General features: G+C 48.8%; 2 protein-coding genes across 2 annotated transcripts in view; one reads left to right on the top strand and one right to left on the bottom strand.

Moving 5' to 3' along the window:
* LOC135386221 (E3 ubiquitin-protein ligase RNF12-A-like) overlaps positions 1 to 22,033 on the bottom strand; it is a 32,325-nt gene that overhangs the window by 5,981 nt on the left and 4,311 nt on the right. The window contains exon 2 of the mRNA XM_064616036.1: positions 7,000 to 7,203. Within this exon, the coding sequence (XP_064472106.1) occupies positions 7,000 to 7,203 (204 nt within the window). The remainder of the gene's footprint in view (positions 1 to 6,999; positions 7,204 to 22,033) is intronic.
* On the top strand, positions 12,663 to 13,846 carry LOC135386455 (uncharacterized). Its single transcript, XM_064616360.1, has 3 exons — positions 12,663 to 12,925; positions 12,989 to 13,107; positions 13,536 to 13,846. The coding sequence occupies exons 1-3, from the start codon at positions 12,774 to 12,776 to the stop codon at positions 13,844 to 13,846; spliced, it is 582 nt and encodes a 193-aa protein (XP_064472430.1). The 5' UTR covers positions 12,663 to 12,773.

Genomic DNA, 22,033 nt, shown 5'->3' with positions numbered 1-22,033 from the left:
CTCTATGCCTGGATGCCCCGCGTGAAGTACCTTCACCACGTCGGCTTGCAAGCTCCTGTGGATCACCACTCTTGCCACCCAGAGCAGACACCCCTCCTGGAGGTTCAAATCTGTACTTCTTGAACTGAAGGGACAACTTTCGGGTCCCAAAGAAAACTGACCATCACGCAACACAGCATGAACAAAGTGACTCAGTAAAGGGTCCCTCCTTGTTTCCCGAGCCACAACGGCAGGTGGTAGAAGATCTGGGTAAGCCTCATCCAGCATAAGCAGTTCTGCAGGACTCCAGGATTCCACTCGACATGCAGGAAGCGGTAGACTGCTCAAGGCATCAGCGTGCTGAAGATTCTTTCCGGGCGTGTACAACAGATCGTACCGATACGTGGACAACTTGAGGGCCCACCTGAGCAACCGAGGAGAAGCATGAATCGGAATGGGTTTCTCTGCACTTAGGAGTCCAAGGAGTAGTTTATGATCTATATGTGCTTGGTAAGGAATGCCCCACAAATACTGATGGAAATATTCAGCTCTGAACACTAAGGCCTCCTTGTCAAGTTGGCTGTAATTCTGCTCGGCAGAAGTCAAACGTCGGGAAGCAAACACAATGGGGCATTCATGACCTTCAGCTTCACGGTGAGCCAGCATGGCACCGACTCCATATAATGATGCATCACAACTCAAACACACAGGTCTGCTTGGGTCGAAATGGGCGAGCACTGGTGCATCAGACATCAAATGCTTATTCTTTTGAAAGCCTCTTTTTGTGCTTGCCCCCATTCCCATTTCCTCCCGTCGGTGAGTAGCAGATACAATGGACGAAGAACGGATGATAAATTAGGCAAGAACCTACTATAGAAGTTGATGAGTGCAAGGTAACTCTGGAGTTCCTTTACGTCATGAAGAGCTGATTCTTGAGTGATGGCAGCCAGTTTGTCCTTGTCCGAGGAGAGAGCCTCCTTCCTTACTGATGTGTCCCAAATAGTTGACATGCGACACAAAGAACTGGCACTTGTCGCGCTTCAATTTGAGCCCGACACCCTGAAGGCGCTCCAGAGTAGTATGCAAGTTGCGCATGTGATCAGCATCATCACGTCCGGTAACCAATATGTCATCAAAATACTGTAAACGTATTTATTTTCGCGGTGTATTAATTTTACCAGCTCCGGTGGCGCAGCGGTAACGCGTGCGCTTGGAGACTGGGAGGTCCGCGGTTCGAATCCGCGGGCCGGCTGTGCCGTCTGGGGTTTTTCCTGGGTTTCCCTCAGATGTGTAATAGGCGTATGCCGGCACAGTTCCCCTGAAGTCGGCCCATGGACGCAGCTATCCTCCCCCCGAGCGGATTCCGCTCGGTCTTCCACTTCACCCTTTCCTCTCCTCCTCTCCACCACCTTTCCCTTCCCGAGAAACATGCCGCCTAATCAGGCAGGCAGACCTCTCGGGTTCCTCCCAACGACACTCCTCCTCCTCCTCCTCCTGTATTAATTTTCGCGAATCGCCTTATCGGTCAATTCCAAAATTATTCGCGTGTACTTAATTTCGCGATTTCAGAGCAGTATTCCTTTCCCTCAACTGGCTCCGAGGTCAGCGCCCGCGTTGCACGTGCTTCGAGCGGTTTTCCCCGGTGACCTCAAATGACTTCTACCAGGCCTCCTTTTCTGGGCATGTGTGGTCTATCTCTATCATTCCTCAAAGGGAAGTCTCCCGGACCTCTCAGAAAGGATAATGGTCACTTAAGCCAAGAAACATTCTTCGAGGGATTAGGGAGGTCCGATGAGCTAGAAGCATGGCTATCGCCAAATTTTCTAGAACATTCACGAGGAAGGGTGAGGAGAACGGGTCAGAAAAACTTTGTTTGGTGACGCGAAACTGACCCTGCTTCATTTGATCACGAGCGAGGAACGCGTGTCAGTCACCAGGATTGCTGCACGGATCGCTTCAGTATCGGACTGCAAGGATGTCGTTACTACGTTATTTCAAACCTACGGAACCACGGGCAATCGACACGCATCATACGCCATGGCTGCCGTCTCCACGAGCATCTCGGACATCATGTGAGAAGCGTGCGTTCTCGACTGCAAATGACAACGTCCACGAGGTTGACATGGCGGACTGCAGACGAAAACGGAAGCGGGGCTCCTACAGCTTTTACGACGGTGAACTTCGGTACAACATCGGCAAGTATGCTGCAGAAAACGGCAATCTGGCAGCCGTTCGGAAGTTTTCTGTCGGCCGAGAAAAAGCAATCAGCGAAAGCACCGTGCGGTCCATGAAGGCCGCTTACTACGCAGAATGTCGGGCCGGGGCTGCTGCTAGTAAAGAAGTGCAGTGTTTACCTCACAAGTTGCGTGGCGCGAAAACGCTTCTTGGTGACATTGACAAGGACATTGAAGTGTACATCGAAGGACTACGGAACGCCGGGGGCATCGTCAACAGCCGAATTTTGATCGCCGCTGCTACAGGCATTTTGGAGTCGCTCAAGCCATCCCTTCTACTCGAGTTCGGAGGCTCATTAATATTGGACAAACCCTGGGCACAGTCATTCCTTCGCAGAACTGGCTTCACGAAAAGGAAGGGCACAAGGGCGGCTCGGAAGATCCCGGACAACTTTGAAAGCATCAGAGCAGCTTTCGTCGAAGAAGTTGCGTCGAAGCGCGCGGAACACAACATCCCAGACGATCTCTTGCTGAACTTCGACCAAACGGGTGTTAAGCTGGTTCCTGTGAGCCAGTGGACGATGGCAAGCCAAGGAGCGAAGCAGGTGGACATCGTAGGCATGGACGACAAGAGGAAGATGACGGTTCTCGTGACAACCAGCCTTTCAGGGAGACTCCTGCCCCCCCAACTGATTTATGCGGGGAAAACAGACAAGTGCCACCCGAAGGTGAGCTTTCCGAGCGACTGGGATGTCCACCACAGTGAGAATCACTGGAGCAATGAGCAGACCATGCTGCGTTACGTTGACCAAATCATCATCCCGTATGTGTCAGAACATCGAAATCGCTCTGGAAACCGGGAACAGCGCGCATTATGCATCTTCGACGTATTTGCAGCCCATCGCACCAAAAGCTTTCTTCAGAAACTGACGTCGAATAATATCGAGTACGTGTTTGTTCCTGCAAGTTGTACCGGCGAGCTACAGCCAAACGACCTCGCCGTGAACTCCTTGTTGAAAGGTGCCATCCGTGAGAAGTTCACGAAATGGTATGCAGCTTGTGTTAAAGCCATGCTGGACAAGGGCTCTTCTCCATCTTCAATCAAGATAGATCTTCGAGCTTCAGTCGTCAAACCCATTCACGCTGCGTGGTTGATTGAGACTTATGAGGAGATTGCTAAGCGTGAGGTGGCCATTCGGTCAAGCTTTGTACAAGCGGGACTTGCTGGAAGAACGTGAGTTGGCTTTGAAATAAATAGATGTGTTGTTACTGAGTTGAATCGTTCTTATTTAGAGCCTTGGCTGAGAAAATTATATATAGTTACAAATCGGGATTTTGCGACTTTATTCGCGAGTACAATTTTTCGCGAATTTTCGGCAATCGCGAATTTCGCGAAAATTAATACACCGCGAAAATAAATACGTTTACAGTATACAGCAGCGTGCGAAAGAGCACGAAACAAGTTCTCCATTTCACGTTGGAATGTAGCAGGTGCTGACGACACACCGAAAGGTAAACGGGTGTACTGAAATGGTCCTAATGTGTTGAGATGGTCACATACCTTCTTGGTCGAGAACGACTTGTTGGTACACATCCTTTAAGTCTAGTTTGGTGAATTTTTCGGCACCTGAAAGCGTGGCCGACATGTCCTCTATGCGGGGAATAGGGTACTTCTCGATCGTGGCAACAGGGTTCACAGTAACTTTGAAGTCCCCACACACCCGTACCCGCCCGTCCTTCTTGGGCCCTGGAACAATCCGCCCTGCCACTCAGAAGTCCTTACAGGTACGAGACCACCTTCCCTTTGCAATCGTTGCAACTCCCGAGTCACTCCCTCCTTTAACGCGAAGGGAAGCTGTCGTGGCTTGAAGAACTTGGGCAGTGATTCACGAGGAACACGAATGGATGCTTCTGGCCCCTTGAACAGTCCCAAACCATCGCTGAAGACATCAGAAAATTCTCGAACAACAGTGTTCTCATCCAGCGTGGAGCACTTATTCACTGGACGGCCAACAAGGTCAATACCCAACTGCTGCATCCAATTCCAGCCAAGAACTGAAGGAGATCCTGCACCAGTGAGGTACAATGGTAAAAATGCTGTCTTGTTGCGAAATTGTACCGCAACATCTGTTTGACCCTGAACTTGTGTCAATTCCCAGGTGTAGCTTCGTAGGGACACTGATGACGGATTAACAAGATGCCCGGGTAACAGTTCCAGAAGGAGACCCTTAGTAACGACACTAACACTTGCCCCTGTGTTCACCTCCATGAGGAGAGGTTTGTCACCCACTGTAACAGTAATCATGAACGGTGGTGGTGGCGATGAGAGTGTGTCATGAGCTTGCTACATGTCAAATACTTCAGGCGATGACACGTGAATATCCTCGCAGTCATCAACAGCATGCACAGGCAGTGTTCGACAATTCCTTGAAGACTTAACGGAGAACTTCCCCAGGCTGCTGAATCGCATGGCTTCAGACGACAACCGACCACTTGCTCACTTCGCAGAACGAATAACTTGTAACTTCAATGGGGTTGACTTCCGCTAGTCGCCACTTGTCATGGCCGCATCGGCATTGGCAGCATCGTGGTGGAGGCGGTAGAACGTCAAGGGGGCTCGAGCTACGCCCACCATGTGAACAGCAGAAACAACGTGTCCTCAGTTGAGGCACCACGTAACGAATGCAGCCGTGGCCCCCGTTTATTTACGTATTTAAGTAGTAGCCATGTCCTATCCCTTCTGGTAGAAGGCTCGCCATAGCCTCTGGGCCTAAATAAAGTACACATGAGATAACAGAGGGAAAAGTCTTGTTTAAAATGTTCGTTGCTTCTTCATTTGCCTCTCCTCCTCCATGTCACCAGGCGGCGCTTGGTGGCTTCCACTTCCCCTCTTTCAAAATCCTCATGCTCTGCGCTGTGGCTCAGGTCAGTAGTTTGCAGTGGCATTCCTTTGGTAGGCGTCACCATTTGAAAGTGGGCTTCCCCTAACACATGGGTGTACAGCGGGCAAGCTCACTTCAAGGAACGCTGAGCGTTGTTGAACTCTTTGTTTCCTCGTTGTTTACCGTGATTTTGCTGATTTTTTCTCCATTTTTGGTACTAACCAAGTTGATGATGTCTTGGGTTATGCTTGATTCACACTCTTGCATTTTCATGCGTTACGGATGCGGCGCGACACGGTTGTCATGACAACGAAGCACGACACTCCGAAAAGCACACGCACCGCAAGAGTTGAGCTCGACCGAACTCCATGCGGTACGAGCTACCTGCGGAGATGCAGCTGACCAATGAGCGAACGCGCTCCGCGCAAGCTCCCCGTGCACGGCACGTTCCTGTAGTATTTGGCGAACCCACTGTCGTCGTCGTTTTTTCCTTCTTTTCAGCAGAAGCACTGCTGCTGCCATTTGAACAACAAGTGGCCAGTTTACGCGCTCTGTATGATGCAGATACACTTCAATACACCTCAAAGTTTCGCCGACCACATCACGTTGCCCGTTCATGGCTGCCTGTGGAATGGAGACGTGGTGGAGTGGAGACGTGATTGGTCAACCACAAGCGTTTGACGTATCAAGAACGCATATGTCTGAACAGCGTGTCGTACGACAGCCGCCTCCGCACTGGATCCGCACCGTAACCGCAACGGAGAGAAGTTGTAGTGTGAACCACGCATTAAGGTTGATCCTCACTGGTGCGTTTTGACGCACAGGCATCCGTTCCGTTGGCACGCATCCTCAGTGCTCAACGCAGCGTAATGCGTTGACATGTTCTCACTGCCACGGACCTACGTCCGTCGGTTGACGGTGGCTGACACATGGTCGACGAAGCACACCGACGTGGGTTCAGTGCATGCCCATGCAGCACAGACGAAGGCACTGCGATTGAACATGCGGAGGAAGCAATTGTGAATGTTCTGGGCAGAGTATTCGATTCACAGAACCATTCATGAAATCACTATTTGAGTGCAACAGCACAATACTCGTTCTCGTTCCTGTATACCTCGTTCACATGTACAGTTACCACACATTTAGCAACGTTATCCACCGAGCGAGTGCACCGTACTCTCGCACGATGATCCGATGTAACCACGTTAAACCGCTGTTACTTTTTTTATGCTGTACTCGCAGCATTCAAAACCTGTAGGCATCGTAAATATCAAGCTGTGACTTGAATACTCGACAGGGCAGTCAGGACACTCCCCTGGGGGGTGTCTCATGAGCAGTTCCTGTTCGACAAATTTTGGGTGTGTGTGGAGGGTTGCTGGGAAAATCACTGATGGGTATTAAGCCACAGAAGGAACTGACATGGAGGGACTCAAGAAGAAAAAAAAGCACAGCAACATCATGAACTGCTTTCTTTCAGGTTCTGTAATGACAAAGGGTTAAAGTAAATTCTGTTTTATTGGACCAGTGAAAATGCAGAAGTTCCACTTCACTTGGAAATAACTGTGCAGGCAACGTCCTGGATTGATAGCTTGTGTGAGTCAAGACAGTTCAGTTTCACACTGGACACTTTTTGTTTTTATGACTAAGATACCGTGAACTAATTCACCATGTAATTGGAGCTCACCATAACGGCAAGAAATTCTGGCACAACTGGAATAAGCTGCCAATGAAGTCGCAGGCAAAAGGTTGTTTTTCTTTTTTTTTTTTTTTTTCAGTGGGAAATTAAAGATTGGTGCTCCAGGAAACAGCAAGGCAGACCGCCATGAGTAGACTGTGAACTTGCTAGCAGCGAACAAAGGGAATGCGCTTCTTTACTCCTTATTTTAGAGATGGCGCACCCTGGACGTGAGACTTTTCCTGCTCGATTATGAGGGTCTGTTATATCAAGCCTTGGCTGTACTTACGTTCAGGTCATCTTTGTCATCACTGGTGTAGGTCACAGGGGCGTCGGAGCCGTCCGACTCCTCCATGCAAATGGCGTGCGATCTGTTCCTCCTGTTCCTTCTTCGAGTTGGGGTCGACATGCGACATGATGGTTCTAGGTCTCCATCAGTTGCTGCCGATGTGGCATGAGAACTTGTGGGTCTCACGACAAAACGCGGGGCCACCTGCGTCGTTTCAAGACATTCAGTACCTTTCTCATGACACCATGATCTCATGATGATATGACGTACAACGTCGCATTTCAAAAACTGACAACAAAGGGGCATGATTACATGCGGCACAAACGCTTTCCACTTTGCTCTGATGGATGATGCATTGCAAGCAGTGAAAGAGATACTCATAATGAATGGTAAACACTCATGAGACTCACTGGTTATTTGGAATTGAACAGTGCGTATGTTTCGTTTCCAGTCTGAACTTGGCTGCACTGTGCCAGCAAGCACAACGTTCGTTTTCGTTCGTGTTCGTTTTGCTACCAGTTCAAAATTGTGTGCACTGTGCCAGCAAGCACAACGCAGAGTGCTTGGTATGCACAGTGCACACATGTATAAGACGCTATATGTGTCACATAAATGTCTTTTTTCGTCCAAAGTTGGTTTAGGTGAACACCAAACAGCGGCGGTAGGACGTGAAGACCAGTAAGAGTAGAAGGTAGTCAGGAATGGCAAAAACGCAAGCCATACAGAAAGGCCCTGACTGATCTTATGGAATGCATAACGTTACATATTCATTGGTCATGTGTTCCCGTGGCTCTCCAGCTCGGGGCTTCTCCACTTTCCTGGGACCTCTGGTTATGGCCTTCATATGTAGAATGTTCATGAAGCTACCATGGACACTGAAGAAACCACTAGGCAATCATAGTACCGACGATTCAGAAGTGGTTTCAAGCAGGGCTCGGAACCGTTATTTTTTGTGGTTAGGTCGTCGGTTCGGTTCGGGTTTGGGTTCAGAGCAACCAAAATAACGGTTTGAACCGATATTAATCGGTTCGAACCGGTTTACGTGTGCTGTGCTAATCTGTCTACGACATGTGAGTGGTAATATCAGGTTCCAGCGATGGCTTGCTCCTCCTTCCATCCTCTTCCTCCACCTCTACACTTCATAGGTACGAATAACTACGATGCAGTTCATGACAGCAGATCATCCTTTACTGAACCGAAAGTGCAAAAGGCTATCACAAATTTCCAAAGAAAAACGGAGAAGAAAGCGGTCCCGTGGTAGATAGGGGTACCCCAGAGTCCCATGCGCAAGCCGGCACGCTGCTCCCTGTTGAAAAAAGGGATAGAGGCCGCTCCTGTGTTTCCTTCCTCCAGGCTCTGGACCACACGCCAACCTCTTTCCCGTGGTCCCTAGAGATCTGCGTTGCCTGTGGATATCACTGTGGACTATTAAAATTCACGTCGCCTTCACAATACGACGCTGAATGAAAGGAAGCAGCCGAGGCAACAATGCAAACTGTAGCTGTCGTGTAGCACTTTTGTTTTTGCACCTCGAATCGTAAAATGTCGGGAATCGCAAAAATGCACAGGGATGTCGTGAACCTTTCGGAGGTGAGGTTGTAGGAAGTGCATGGACTCGCCACTTCTTGACTTATCAATTTGTGCGCTCTATAAAATCGGGAAAATTCCGAGTGATGCAGGGAGCTGGTGCGCGGCAGTCGACGGAAAGTATTGGCGTTTGTACCATCTCGCGAACCGGTTACCGCATCATATTTTTTCGGTTCAGTTCCGATTCGTTCAAGGGGAGACAAAGAATGTTTACGGTTCGGTTCGGGTTCGGCTTGGCGAAAAATAACTTTTTTTGCGGTTTCCCAAGCTGAAGCTCGCCTTGGGACGGTGCTGGTTTGTGCGAAGAGATACCAAGAAGTTCAATTCTGAACCTTTCTGAACGAAATTACATCATAAGAAATTGATTAATTGTGTCCTGTTGGAATATTCAACTTAGCTTCACAAAATTCTTTATTATGTGTATTGCGTTCCTTCTGCTTTCTTTTTTGGATGATTTTTTCTCTCAACTTAGCTTCCCATATTCTTTATTATGTGGTGTTTCTTCCGTTTCGTGTTTTTTGGCTGGGTTTATCGCCTTCACGCAGAGTTACAACATAATTCCTGCCACTATTTGGCTTTACTATACTTGCATGTAAACCATCCACCGCACAGCTGTTGTAGCGGGAAAAAATTATGAAAGAAGTCAGCCCAGGGCGAAAATTGCGAATGAAATCGGCCCAGGTGTGACAGTATCATCGCCTGGCTGGGATGACAGTGTGCATGTCTCTACGTACATGTAAACTACTCACGCGCCGCCTGAAAAAATTGCGAACGAAGACGGCCCAGGCGGAAAAATCGCCAAAGAAGTCGGCACAGGTGAAAAAATACAGACCGATAAGGGCACGCGCAGCTCTCCGGCTCGCTGGTAGGCACTCGGACACCCCCTCACCCGCCTAGTTGCATGTAAACCACTCACGCACCACTTGAAAAAAATTGCGAACAAAGTCGGCCCAGGGTGAGAAATCGCCAAAGAACTCGGCCCGGTGTTATCAGTGTGCATGCCCCTACTTGCATGTAAAGTGCTCACGTGCCACCTGAAAAAATTGAATTAGAAAATGCGAACGAAGTCGGTCGAGGCTGAAAAATAGCCAAAGAAGTAGGCCCAGGGCGAAAAATGCACAACCATAAGTGTACGCTCAGCTCTTCGGCCCAGTGGTAAGCACACGAACAGGCCCTCACCTGCGCGCCACCCACCGTGCGCTGGAAAAAATTAAAAAATCGCTAGAGAAGTCGGCCCAGACGGAAAAATCGCCAAAGAAGTCGGCCCAGGATAAAAAATGCACAACGGTAAGGGCGCACCGAGCCCGTCGGCCCGCTGGTAAGCACCCGGACAGCCCCTCACCTGCGCGCCACCCACCGAGTGCTGGAAAAAAATAAAAAATCGCAAGAGAAGTCAGCCCAGCTATTGTTCTTGAAGTTACATACATACGTCAGAACTTTGTAATTAAAACACCACTATGGTGCACAGGTATAATAATGTGAGAGCTTTTATAATAAAACTTGTAATTTTGATTGTAATCATATTGATTAAAATGTATTTTGATTAAATGTGCTATGCCATTTTAGTTCTGCTTAATTGAAAACGAGTGATTCCAACTAATAAAAAAGATTGCCTATGATGTGTGGTACCGCTTCAATGCTATTGCATAATACCTGTAATAAGTATAGTCTTTGTTACGTGTATTGTATTGTTTCTCTTCTGCTTCAGGTTTTTGGCTGGGTTTTTCTCCTTCACACAGAGTCATAACATAACTCCTGACACTAATGACTTTAATAATTCACTAGTACTTTTGTGTATGGCTATCCTTTGCATGTAAACCGCCTACTGCACACCTGTTGTAGCTGGAAAAAAATTGCGATTGAAGCCGGCAGATTGAAAAATGACGAAAGAAGTCGACCCAGTCTGAAAAAAATGTGAGCGGGTAAGCGCAGCCCTCTGGCCACGCTCCGCCCACCAGTAAGAGCCTGAACCCGAGCGCCGCCCGCCGGTCGCAGGAAAAAATACGCGCAGGACTAAGGGCAGGGCCCAGGGGTCCAGGTTCCTGAGCGGACCGGGTTCCCCTACGACCAGACACAGTACTCGTACTGCACCAGGGATGGCTCCTAGACTGTTTTCCCGAGGGGGGAATATGTTTAAGAAAAAAGGAAAGGTTAGCCAGGCAAAGAGCCGGCTTGCTATTCCGAAAAAAAGGAAAAAAGGGGGAACGGTTGACGATGTCTGGATTGCCTGTTGAACCTCGTCCTTGATGATCGCACCTATCGAAGACAAAGGGTCTTGGGCCTTCTCAGGACAGAGGAGAGCTCGTACTTCTTCGCATACCACCTCTCGAATCAGCTGTCTGAGCGATCCTACGTCGAGGCCAGCGGTCGTGGGAAAAGCCTCGTAGCCCTGGTGTCGTTGGTCGACGGTAGCGCGAGAGAGCAGGGTCCTCTCAATGCGGACGGCTTCGTCCAGAAAAGCGTCAGTCGTGGCGGGTGTATCCCGGGATAGGGCGCGAAAAATTTCTTCTTTTACGCCCCTCATGAGTCGCTGAACCTTCTTCTCCTCGGATGCTTTGAGGTCAGCTCGCCGGAACAGCCGCAACACATCTTCGACGAAGCCGGTAACGCTTTCGTTTGGCAGCTGGATCCGTCTCTGGAGCACATGTTCAGCGCGTTCAGCTCGTTCTTCAAAAGCGAACGCCTCGCGGAGTTTGCTTTTGAAGACGTCCCAGGACGTGGGAGAAGTCTCCCGGTCCTCGAACCAAGTCTTCGCGGTGCCTTCCAGGGAGAAATAGACGTTGACGAGCTTCTGGTCGTCACTCCAGGTGTTGAACTTGGCGATCCGTTCGTAGTGGTCGACCCAATCGTCCACGTCGTCGTAATACTCCCCGCTGAATGTCTTCGGCGACCGTGTTGGGGCTATGGGCGTGGCACCAGGTTGCGCCACTTGGGTACTGGCCTCCGCAGTCATCTTCTTGCGTTTAGGGGGTTCTAATGGACCGAATTCTGCAGGTAGGCCAAGCTGTCTTCTGCTTTGTCGCAGTTGGTCTTCCAGGCCATTGAACAAGAGATGCTCCGCACCTCCACTAGAAATGTCACGAAGCGAAATGGGCAGGCGAGTCGTCGAATAAACAACAAACGGTTTATTAAACTACTTGGTAGCAAAAGCACAAGAGTGATAGCTCTCTGAACACAACTTAGCCCAAAGAATGAATGCTCCAGCCTGGAGCGTACAAGCATTTAAGCGTCGCGTCGAAAAGTCGAGAAACTGCACGTGCGTTTGCCAGACGTATTTTTTTCCCCTCTGTTTATGAGTCAGTACTAACTGGGACAATCTTCTTTGTATTCACGAGGAATGCTGCAGAAATCAACCAAGAAAGTAAACCGAAATACCACAAGAGGTAAGACGAGCACAAGTGGGGTGGGGACAGGCGCTAGCTCGTGCAGTCTACGTCTCTCCGGTGTTCGCCTAACATGTTACTCTGAATTCCCTCCCTTGAACTAACTAGCTCGACATCATGTCACGCAAATTTTTCATATCCTAAATTTCATTTACCACACTCTGGATCACGGTTGCCACAAGGAATCTCTAAACCGGTAGTGCAACTCCTGTTAGGTTTTGCACCTAGCTTTTAGGGTTTGTTAGGTGACGCTTTCCGCAGCCACGTAGCGGTGGGAAAGCGAACTTTTCGTGTGAGCCGTCCGACATCGAAACCAGTCAAAAGCGAATGTGGCGGGCGTCATGAAAGTGGAAAATGTGCGAATCGGTTGTGTAACTTTGAGGATTTCTATCGCTTTAAACTCCGAATGACTACTTTCTGTCCTGAGCGGTCAATAAGGCATAAGACTCAGGCGCGTCAGTGTTATTATAATTCTTTTAGCTTTTCTTCGTGCGAACCGCATTTGCATGAGTTTTCTTTTATACTTTTTACTATATGCTACTGCTACTACTACTATATACTTTTTGTACTTGGTCTACGGAATATCGCAAACAGAGGGGGTGTTGCAAAAAGAAGAAGAAGAAAAAAAGAAATAGTTAGAGAGGTCGTTATTACAGTTTCGTCATAATACCTCCACCATGTGTGACATGTAAAGCTGAAATAGCACTTGTCCCCCTCTAGGGTTTGCATAGTGAACGCCAAACGTCGGGTTTTAGAGTGCATGACTGTGGCATTGCATGATGCTGTTGTTTGTTCCAGTTGAGTATGCTACAACGAGGTGGCGGACGCTGCTGGACACGTTCTTCCGCAAAATTAAGGAGGAAGAGAAGTGGTGCAGGTGCTGCTGATGTTGTTAAGTGCAACTGGCCACATCTGCAACAGATGATGTTCCTCAGGGCGGTCAGCTTGTCCAAAAGGTAAATCTATCTATGAGCGTGGCGTGAGTCAAGTTCGCTGCAGTGAACATATTTCTCATGCAGCACTAGATGCAACTTGGATGGCCCCCGGAACGAAGAAGTGCAACTTACAGAGGATAGCACTGTGGAGACACCTCAGGCGGTGCTCATGTCTATGATTAATGGATACAATGGACAGGAGGGTAATATTACAGACCCCAGCAGTTGAACTGAATGTATGATAAATGACAGGAACAATCACTTGACAGGCTCACTGCACTTAAGCACGTTCTAATTCATATATTTCATGTATATTTCTGCATTCATATATGTCACACAGTTATAGCCTACACTTTTTCGAGACACTGCTTATATTCCTGCTTATCATATGGATAACTGTTCCTTTATACCATCATTGTCAAGTGCAAATATTTATTCGTGTTCTGAACACAACGTACACACATGGTGAGGCATGGGCGTCAGGGTACAGGCTCAGGGTTTGACGTTGCCTGCATTTGTTTATGCTGAGTTTACCTGATTTATATCAAGTACACCATTGTCAGATGCTAAACATTGAATCACAGTGATGCGTTTCAGAAACTTAGTTCATTTGCGCAATACTTGTGCACAGATGGCCCAGATGATCATGTGGCAGATACGCTGCCTTCTGTTGAGAATCTCCGAGAAATGACAGATTCTTCAAGTACCCCGTCTTCTGGCCAAAGCACTATGAAAAGGCAAAAGAAAGGGAAGAGGAATGGTCCGACCAGTGATCCCATGGAGCTGGAGGCCCTCAGATCGAGATTGAGTCGTGTTCCAGACAACTTAGAGTACTTTGTGTTGTCGCTGTGTGACGACATGCGGAGGTGTCCGCAGCGATTGCTGCGTGAGATGAAAAAGGACATGCTGGAAGTTATTGACAAATACATGCAGGATGACTAATGTTTCATTTTATTGTGTGACAGGGGTGACACAAACCCGCCATTGTTGTAACTGCCCTCAAGCGGGTGCCTTTCTCAAAACTGCCATCTTGTCCTGGTCGCACGTCATAGAAAACGTCATTTTGAGGTCATGTGACTTTGTTTACATGTCGTTTTGCCGCTTAGCGACGTACCTCCGTCTAGAGCACTGCACGGGCCGACTTTTCCGGGCCCGACCCGGCCCGGGCGCATCGAAAAATGGCCCGGCCCGACCCGGACCCTCATATTTTTATGCGGCCCGGCCCGGCCCGATGACCCAGTGACTAGAGCCCGGCCCGGCCCGGCGTCTAAGCAAATATAGCCCGGCCCGGCCCGGCCCGGTGACCCGGCGAGTAGGTCCCGGCCTAGTATTTCCAGCCGCGACGTACGCGTTTCTGGCGATTATCAAACAAATTTATAAGTAAATTTATAAGGAGAGAAGACAAACATACAAGTGATGGCGGTTTAACACCGTAACCGCACGAGGCCAAATTAAATCCAGATCGCACGGGGCGTTATCGTGCACTGTCAAGATTTTGCGGAGATAGAGCATGCTGTCGACAAACTGCTTCTCCCAGTCCCTCTCACCAAGCTTTAAAGTGATTGTGAAATATGTGAGGAGTGAGGAGCAATGTAAAGTGGCTTGGAGAATGTTCTAGAGGGTCGAATCATATGCATAATGCAGTACCCTTTGCTTGTCTTTGCAAAATATGCACAAGAATGACGCAAGCGCATGATGATATGAACTAATGCATCTCCAATGTGTGGAATTAGCTGCGTGGCACGGCCGGGCCTGACTCTCGGGAACATATTTGTCGGCCCGGGCCCAGCCCGGCCCGCGGTGGTGGCGTATTTTAACGGCCCGGCCCGGCCCGTGGTGCTGGCGTATTTTGTCGGCCCGGGCTCGGCCCGGCCCGGAGCACACAGCCAATAACAAGCCCAGCCCGGCCCGCGGGCCGGGTCGGGCCCGGGCCGGGTCGGGGGCCCGGGCCGGGTCGGGGGCCCGGGCAGTGCTCTACCTCCGTCATCACAAAGCCAAGAGATTAACATATTTTGCCAGCGTAAACTATGTGGCGCTTCTTCCGCAACGTGGTAGCTCATTTCACGTTAGTTTTAAGTACATCGCATCGGCCAATCGTCATATCTCTGGAAGTCGTCAACAGTATACGGTGCAAAACTGCGCGTTTAACTGCGAAATTATCGGATAAAAATAATTACCGTGACCGAAAGACATCCAAAACGTTACGGCGACCAGCAGCTGTCCAGGATGCCATTGCGTTCACCCAGCACGCTTTCGTCAACGGAGCAATGCATTGAGTGCCACCCCCGTGGGGTAAAGCGTGGTGGAGGTGGAGGAGGAGTGTCGTTGGGAGGAACCGAGAGGTCTGCCTGCCTGATTAGGCGGCATGTTTCTCGGGAAGGGAAAGGTGGTGTAGTGGAGGAGAGGGAAGGGTGAAGTGGGTGGAGAGGAAAAGTGAAGTGAAGAGGAAAGGGTGAGGGGGGGGGAGGATAGCTGCGTCCATGGGCCGACTTCAGGGGAACTGTGCCGGCATACGCCTATTACACATCTGAGGGAAACCCAGGAAAAACCCGAATTCGAACCGCGGACCTCCCAGTCTCCAAGCGCATGCGTTACCGCTGCGCCACCGGAGCTGGTGGTAAAGCGTGGTACTTCGTAAAAGTGCAGCATAGATACTTTTGAGGATCGCCGCTTTCCTCCTCCCTCACTGCGTCTCGCCTGTTTCATTGGCCTTTCGCTATCCCGTGGCACGGAGCCTCTTTCGGGGCTGCCATTCCTGCTCCAAAAAGCAGAAAGGCGTAGGGAGGACGAATTGCAAACTATGCGACTGCGCTTGTTTCTGAATCTCCCTGCCAGTGTTTTATGCAAAAATTAGTTGCTGTGCCTTCGGGTGCCATTCCCGAAATAGGGATGGCAAGAACGTTTTGTGTTGCCTTTCATTGATAAGGGAAAGGCTTTGCAGTCCTTCCGGTTTTGTGAAGCACTCATTGCTTTTATCTTCGCTTACCCTTGCTGTAGCCGTGTAAACCCAAGCAGCACAATGAACTGAAAGTCGGGTGCAATAGGGGAGGACGGTATGTGTCTTATCAATGTTCTTTAGTATCACGAGTCTGTTCAAGGCCTTCCGCCTACCCGTCCATCCCTATTGCATTCGACTTTCAGTACATTTTGCTGCTTGGGATGCTCTCATCACCACCGCGTAGCCACATTTTGCGTCTGGTTGCAACCCCAGTCTGTATAACCTAACCTCACCTAACTAAAATGCGCTCACCAGGAGCCCTATCCTGGTCAAAGTAATCGAGCTCGATTACTTCAAATTTCTTCTGTCATTGGTGCACAATCAAAAAAGGCGTAAATATTAAAAGTGGTTGACACCTCCTATGAACCAATCGTCCCATGTGTTATATTGGAAAGCGACACGCCTTATCGGTATTTCCTACTGAGAATCCGAAGGCCACACCTGTGATCTGACCGCCCTACCTCGTTGCTTCGGTTCTTTGGTGTTGGAAACAGAAAAATCTACCGGCGTAAAACTGAATTTCGTGGAAAATGCGCAGAAAAGCACGCTCGTAATTTCCTTTTTTGGTGTTCGTCATTTTTCTTGACGTACAGGTGTGCAAGATGGCAATGTGTGTGTGACACCGTGATTGTACTGCTTGCGACATACTTGTTTGATATCTCCAGCCCCCGTAAAAGCGGGTTACCGAACCAAGTTGCTGTGCTACCGTCGCCTTCGCCTCAGGTTCAGGTTCAGGTTCAGGCTCGCTTCATCCCTTTTGTAGCAGGGCAGGTATCCTAATATATAGGGCACCACAAGCGAGAGACTAGACAAAAATATGTCTAGAAGGGGGGGTTGAACGACGGGTCGTTCGGGAGATGTCGCTGGTTTTCGGGTTTCCTTTGTTCGTTGGTTGATTCTGATGTGCTTGACTTGGCTGCCGGCGAAGGCATGAGCTTCAGGTCTTCATGCTTTCGCTTTCGTCATGGTTTCGGTTTCGGAATCTGGAGCTGATGTGGGCGCTGTACTAGTTGATGCGGTAACGTTCCTCGAGTTTGTTGATGTAGGGTTACTGTTTCTCGTTTTCTGTTGTGTGGCTTTCTCCCAAGTCAGTAGAAGGCGTTTCGTTTTCAGGATCATCTCCTCGCTGGTTGGGTGGAAGCCGAGGAGGGGCGCGGTCGGTTTCGAAGAGGTGGTCGTATGGAGTGCCGGGCATCTTAGCAAGATATGTTCGATATCCTCTTCTTCTCCTGTATCGCATAGGATGCATATCGGGGGATCCTTTCCAAAAAGTTCGGAAAGCCTCTTCCTCGTTAGTAGTGAACCCGTTCGGGCCTGAAATAGTAGTCCACTGGCTCTGTCTCCTTTGTAGAATTTCTCTGGGGCTGGTGCCAGCTTGTTTGCCGCGTACTTGCTCATACTCTTCTTTTTTGTTACAGTTGAGTGCCATATGTCTTCTTCTATGAGGTTCATTTCCCTTTTTATTTTCTTGTTCCATTCGTATTCGTTTTTGGTCAGATGCCTGTTGGTGTCTTTGCTGTAGATGCGGTCAATGTGATTGATTCTTTTTATCCAATTAGTGCGGACGTTCGTGTACCGGAGGTAGCGAAATATTCGTGTTATAAGTGTGTCATTGGGCCTGTGGACTAGCCTACCTAGGTATCGGCTCTTCGATCGTGCTTCCCGGAACATATACGTTGGCCAGCCTAACTCTCCCTGGATGGCCGGATTTGGTGTAGCAAAGGAGCCATGGAGAATCCACCTCCCAATCTCTCGTTGTTGTCGTTCCAGTTGTTTCATTGTATCGTAGGTGAAGCAGACGACATCGTTGGCATACGTGGCCGCCGGCACGGCAATGGTCTTCCATAGTAGTTTGCCGACCTCGTATGGTTGGTAGGAGTGACGCGATAGATGCCAAATTTGGCCTTTCTTTTGGTTGATTTTGCGGATGATGTTTAGCTCGTGTTGGTGTAAGTAGTCACTTCTGTTTTCTATCGTTACACCTAGGTAGGTGTACGAATCGGTGGACTCCAGCTCGAAATTTTGGAGGTGAAATGTTGGCACGGTAGGTGAAGCAGCGAATTTCATTATTTTTGATTTCTCTTGGCTAAAGCGAATGCCTTCGGCGTTTCCCATATTCGACCACAGGCTTAGAAGGTCCTGCATATCTTCTGCGGTGTTCGTAATCAGGATGATGTCGTCCGCGAAGGCTAGGGTCGTTACGCACGTGCTCTCTCTGCTTCCGTCTGTTTTTTGGGAGTGTAGGTACATCCCTTTCTTGGTAGAGTCCAACTCGAAGAGGAGGTCGTTAATGAAAATATTAAGTAATGTTGGGGACAGGGGGCAGCCTTGTCGTAGGCCGACCTCTAGTCTAACTTCTCCCGACTTGAAGTCTCCGATATAGTATTTGCTGGTACATCCTGTATAGATTGCCTGGGTCATTTCTGTTGTGTTCGTCGAGATTTCCATGCAGTGCATTTTTGTTATTAGGGCGTGGTGTGGGACGGCGTCGTAGGCTTTCTCCAGGTCTAAAAAGCCCAAGTAGAGGTCTTTGTTTTCGGCTTCTGACAGTTCTATGAGCTGGGTGATGATGAAGATGTTGTCGCTAGATCTTCTATTCTTACGGAAACCATTTTGCAGATCAGATAGCTTTGTGTCGCATTCAAATTGTAATCTCTTTGCTAGTAGTGCGGCGAAAAGCTTATATATATATTACTTTGCAGGGCTATTGGGCGGTACGAGCTGATCTCTTCCTTTGGTTTGCCTTTGCCCTTGTGCGACAGTTGAATGTCTGCCCGTTTCCAGTCATCGGGTATTACTTTAGTATATAGTATCTCATTGAAGCAATGTGTTAATGCCTGGAGTGCCTGCGGTTTCATTGCTTTGATAAATTCGTTGGGCAGGTCGTCCGGGCCCGCTGCCTTTCCCGATGTGAGCCCACGGATTCCCCTTTCCACTTCTGCTACAGTAAAGTATTCCATGGTGTCTGCTCTGTTAGAGTTTGGTGCGCTTTCGGTTGGCTTTGGGATGACACTTCTTCTTTGAAGTTCTCCTTGCTGGTTAGTGAAGTACGTAGTTAAGAATCGTTCTATATCTGTGGCTGAAGAAAGCAGTTGTTGGTTCTCGTTATAGAAGGCGTACACTGGTGAGCTGTTTTCGTGTTGCTGAAGGTTCCTGATGTATCTCCAGAGAGCTGCCCCGCCTCTCTTGCCTTTTTCCTTGATGTCACTAGTGATTTTTTCGTGGAAGGCCCGAATTTTGTCGGTTACCATAAGACTTACTATTGCTTTCTGTTCTTGGTACAGTCGATCTTGTTCTGAGTAATCCTCCTTTAACTTTATGGCTTTCCTGTTTGCTCTATTTAGCTGCTTTCGGTGGTCTACTGCGGCTCTCAGCTCATCGTCGAACCAAGGCTGATTCCTTCTTCTAGTCGACCTTTTCTTTGATGTTTTCCCGACCGACTTCATCGCTGCATTTTCTATTTGTCGGATGAGCTGATCATAGTCAACAGATGGTGTGTTAGACAGCTTGTTCTCGAGGGTCTCGGCAAAGTCTTGCAGTTTGTTCACGTCCTGTGTTTTCCAACGCTGTCTATTCTTTTTGTCGCGATGCCGCTGGCGTGATCTGGTTTGTCTTCGAGCGGCCGGGTGAGTTACCGTGACTGATAATTTGAGGAGATTGTGGTCGCTGTCGCAGTTAAGCCTTCCTTCTTCGTCTATAACGAGCTTCAAGTTATCATTGGTCTTGCTGAAGGTCTCGTTTACCAGGAAATAGTCGATAGCTGATTTTTGCGTTCCTCTGGTCCATGTAGTTTTCCCCTCGCAAGTCGGTTCCAGATTTAATATTCTTAGCCTGTTGTTTTCTGCAAGAGTGCGTAGTTTGTCTGCTGTCTCGCGCCCATCTAATTCCATGCAGTGGCAGTTGAAGTCGCCGGTTATGATTATGCGGAGTTTCTGGTTGTTGAGTTCGTTTAGATCCTGCTGTATGCAGTCGTAGATCGTGTTGTTCCAGTGTCTAGTGTCGCTGCTGGTGCCTGTTGCCATGTACGCAACACATACCGCCACTTCCGTTCCTTTTTGTGTTTCGAATACTGACCACATATGCTCTTCGCATTCTTTTACCAATTTTGCATTTACATACTGGGATTGATACACGAATCCAACACCGCCTCCTTTTTTTATTCCGGTTTTCCGATTTGCACCAATCCATTGCCAGCCTGTATTCAGGAGTGGCTGTTCTTGGTTCTGAAGGTAAGTTTCTGTGAGCGCATATACATGGATGTTCTCCTCTATCCCGTTTCTTTGGAGCTCCTCCCATTTCATTTTCGTGCCTCCCTGTAGATTTAAACTGGCGACAATTAGGTCTTCGCCGTTGTCGTATCTTTGCCTTCGTTGGTTTCTTCTTCGGGAATGTCTCCGTTGTACAGGTTGTATGGAGTGTTGTGGTGGGCTATCAGCTGCTTGTTGGTAACGTGGAGTTGCTCGATGTTCCTCGGTTGATTTGTCGGTTGGATTCCAAGGGGTCGGGTGCTGGTCACTGTAGTGCGGTTGGTTGTGCAGGGTTTCTGTTAGTATCGGGGGCGATAGGGTCGGTGCGGGTGCCTCACTTCCGTTCCCCTGGTGGCGGCGGGGCTGCGCAGCGCCACCAGACGGGAGAAATTGCGATCCGATAACCGCGCGTCGTCTGCTAGCTCCAAATGCGTCGACGGGGAAGCGCTTTCCTCGGAATGCGGACTGCGAATGCATGGACCAATGAATGGTCAGAACGCCTCAGGAATAACACATGGGGAACAATCGCGAAAGTGTTGATAAGCTTATCAACACTTTCTCGATTGTTCCTAAGGTGTTGTTCAGCCCTCTATGCTTCCCTGACCAGGCGAATGAGCGCAGTGATTGAGAGTGGAGGGGCACCAACGCGTTACTGAGGTCCCGTGTTCTACAGCGTTTCTTTTCCTCATTTTGTATAAATTTATTATTTCTTTTTTTATCCTAGCCAGCAAGCGAGGCTTGCTTGTTTCACATAACACCAGTAAATAGACAGGCTCCGGGAGCACGTTTCGAAGGTGAAAAATGAGGACCAGTCGTCGGAATTGGCAAAGCATCTCAAAGTTTGCTTTAATTGTTCTCCCATATGGGAAGAGAGCTTTGTCAAGGCCAGGGAGACCGACCTCAGTCGGAGGCTTTTGAGAGAAACGTTGTCAATTTTGGGGGCTGGGAACTGTGTCAGCAAAGCGTCTGTGACCTTCGGCCCTGCTTTGGCGAGCCTTTTGCACTGTCCCTCCTCCCCCACCTGATGTGTTAAAAGTGTGCGGTTGTCCATTAAACTTTAGCTGTGTTTGAGACTTTGTGTTGTGTCGTCTGTTTTTCGTCTTTTTCCCAGTCTCGGGTTTTCGTCATGGATCTTAGCCACCAGCTCGCTTGCTTTTTAACCATTTTATCTGTTATATTTCCCCGATGCAAGCTTTGTTCCGTTTGTCCCTTCTGTGTTATCTGGTTCGCATTTCGGCTTGAACGACGAGTCTCTTCGGCTTCAAGCTCTTTTCACCCTGTGCAAGCTCGGCCATTGCATCGCTTCAGCGCAGGCGGAATACTGTTTCCTGAGCATCCAGCTCCGCAAGAGACGTTTGGTGTCCGATATTTCTGGTACTCTCCCGCCTCAGGATCTGCCTTGGAATAGAAAACGCAAGCTGCTTACCTCGCATCGCACCGTTCTGAGTGAGCAAGAGAAGTTTCTGCGGGATTCAGCGGATAGTTTGTGGACCTTACTGCTAGGTATGAACTATCGTCTTAATCCTTTGTATATGTGTTGGGTGCAGACTTGTACGTATCTTGAGTACGTACTCAAAGTACAGTATTTTAAATACTTTTTCCGGTATTTTGGTACTCTACTCAATACTTTTTGTGACAAGTATTTTTAAAGTATTTAAAGTACTTTTTCCCGTATTTGCTACTCAGTACTCAAAATACTTTCCTTCTTCGTTAAGCACAGTTCTAGCTGTGTCCAGATTTTCAGGCCACTGGAACTTAACACTATTTTCTCTTCCTTTTTTCGGGAATTCAGGAATCTGTCATTTATCGTCCTGTACCATAGGCTGGTCCCACGCTTGGCCTTGTTGTCAATAGTCAACATTGTCAGACAACGCTTCCTATTCA

Source organism: Ornithodoros turicata, chromosome 2 (genome assembly GCF_037126465.1).
Source record: "Ornithodoros turicata isolate Travis chromosome 2, ASM3712646v1, whole genome shotgun sequence".
Classification (NCBI taxonomy): Eukaryota; Metazoa; Arthropoda; class Arachnida; order Ixodida; family Argasidae; genus Ornithodoros; species Ornithodoros turicata.
The sequence above is the reverse complement of the archived record's forward strand: the minus strand, read 5'-3'. Positions and strand labels throughout refer to the sequence as shown.